This window comes from Mandrillus leucophaeus, unplaced genomic scaffold, assembly GCF_000951045.1.
Source record: "Mandrillus leucophaeus isolate KB7577 unplaced genomic scaffold, Mleu.le_1.0 Scaffold110, whole genome shotgun sequence".
In the NCBI taxonomy this organism is placed as follows: domain Eukaryota; kingdom Metazoa; phylum Chordata; class Mammalia; order Primates; family Cercopithecidae; genus Mandrillus; species Mandrillus leucophaeus.
Window position 1 is genome coordinate 1,515,402 of NW_012099210.1, and position 1,769 is coordinate 1,517,170.

Genomic DNA, 1,769 nt, shown 5'->3' on the forward strand with positions numbered 1-1,769 from the left:
TTTCACTCTTGTTGCCCAGGCTGGAGGGCAATGTTGCAATCTCGGCTCACTGCAACCTCCGCCTCCCGGGTTCAAGTGATTCTCCTGCCTCAGCCTCCCAAGTAGCTGGCATTACAGGCGCCCACACCACGCCCAGCTAATTATGGTATTTTTAGTAGAGACGGGATTTCACCATGTTGGCCAGGCTGGTCTCAAACTCCCGACCTCAGGTGATCCACCCTCCTCGGCCTCCCAAAGTCCTGAGATTATAGGCGTGAGCCACCACGACCAGCCAGCGCTATTATTATTATTCAATTTTGCAGATGAGGCAACTATGGTACATGAAGGTCAAGCAGCTTGCCCAAGTCACACAACTGATGAGTGACAAAACCATGATCTGAACCTGGCAATCTGGCCCCAGAGCCCTCTCTGCCTGCCACCACCTATCCATCTGTGGTCATGGAGCTGAGTCCAGTGAGATTCCCACCAAGAACTACAACCTTTCCCTCGCCAATATCCTCAACTCTTTTGCATATAACATCCTGATTAGGTAACATCAGCATGGAAGAAGCCCAGTGCCCACCTTCTTCCTGCCGACACCTGCACTGCTGAACATTATTAAGAAAACACGTGCTTTGCAGACGCTGCCGCCCAGGAAAGTCCTGTACTACTAGCCATGGTCAACCCTACCGTGTTTTTCGACATTGCCATCGACGGCGAGCCCTTGGGCCGCGTCTCCTTTGAGCTGTTTGCAGACAAGGTTCCAAAGGCAGCAGAAAATTTTCGTGCTCTGAGCACTGGAGAGAAAGGATTTGGTTATAAGGGTTCCTGCTTTCACAGAATTATTCCAGGGTTTATGTGTCAGGGTGGTGACTTCACACGCCATAATGGCACTGGTGGCAAGTCCATCTATGGGGAGAAATTTGAAGATGAGAACTTCATCCTAAAGCATACAGGTCCTGGCATCTTGTCCATGGCAAATGCTGGCCCCAACACAAATTGTTCACAGTTTTTCATCTGCACTGCCAAGACTGAGTGGTTGGATGGCAAGCATGTGGTCTTCGGCAAAGTGAAAGGCGGCATGAATATTGTGGAGGCCATGGAGCGCTTTGGGTTCAGGAATGGCAAGACCAGCAAGAAGATCACCATTGCTGACTGTGGACAACTCGAATAAGTTTGACTTGTGTTTTATCTTAACCACCAGACCATTCCTTCTGTAGCTCAGGAGAGCACCTCTCCACCCCATTTGCTCGCAGTATCCTAGAATCTTTGTGCTCTCGCTGCAGTTCCCTTTGGGTTCCATGTTTTCCTTGTTCTCTCCCATGCCTAGCTGGATTGCAGAGTTAAGTTTATGATTATGAAATAAAAACTAAGTAACAAAAAAAAAAAAGAAAAAGAAAACACGTGAGTCATCGTAAATTCGTTGGTCCTGGACTGCATTTGGGCCCCTGGTGATTTTCAGATTTCCAGTCTCCCCAGCAGCTCTCTCTGCTGTTTTATATTGAAGCCAGCCTCACCCGCTCTCTCCAACTCCAGCTCTCCCTTCATTCTCAGCTGATGAACTCCTTTGTCACTTCTCAGGGAAACTAGAAGCTAGCAGATGAGAGAACTCTCAAGTCTACCCACAGCTTACAGGCTTACCTTGGTCTACACTATTATTTCCTGCATTTCAACTATATGAGAGGTTCCACCTTCCTTTCTAAAGTGAGTCCTCTTAGTTTTAGATCTGGAAACTTCGGTCTTCTCAAGGAACTTACTCTATAAATTCCCTCAGAGTAAGCATTTTTGAC

The 1,769-nt window shown here is 47.8% G+C and overlaps 1 protein-coding gene across 2 annotated transcripts; it reads left to right on the forward strand.

Annotated features, from left to right (window-relative positions):
* The first annotated feature begins 619 nt into the window (after positions 1 to 619).
* On the forward strand, positions 620 to 1,362 carry LOC105547795 (peptidyl-prolyl cis-trans isomerase A-like). Of its 2 annotated transcripts, XM_011991521.1 has the most exons (2): positions 620 to 885; positions 994 to 1,362. In XM_011991521.1, the coding sequence occupies exons 1-2, from the start codon at positions 656 to 658 to the stop codon at positions 1,151 to 1,153; spliced, it is 390 nt and encodes a 129-aa protein (XP_011846911.1). In that variant the 5' UTR covers positions 620 to 655; the 3' UTR covers positions 1,154 to 1,362. The 2 variants fall into 2 exon arrangements, with proteins under 2 accessions (XP_011846911.1, XP_011846902.1); XM_011991512.1 differs by having other exon boundaries at positions 620 to 1,362.
* Positions 1,363 to 1,769: the final 407 nt, after the last annotated feature.

Excerpts from the sequence above, each read along its gene's own strand:
- LOC105547795 (XM_011991512.1), top strand. The coding sequence starts at position 656 with ATGGTCAACCCTACCGTGTTTTTCGACATTGCCATCGACGGCGAGCCC.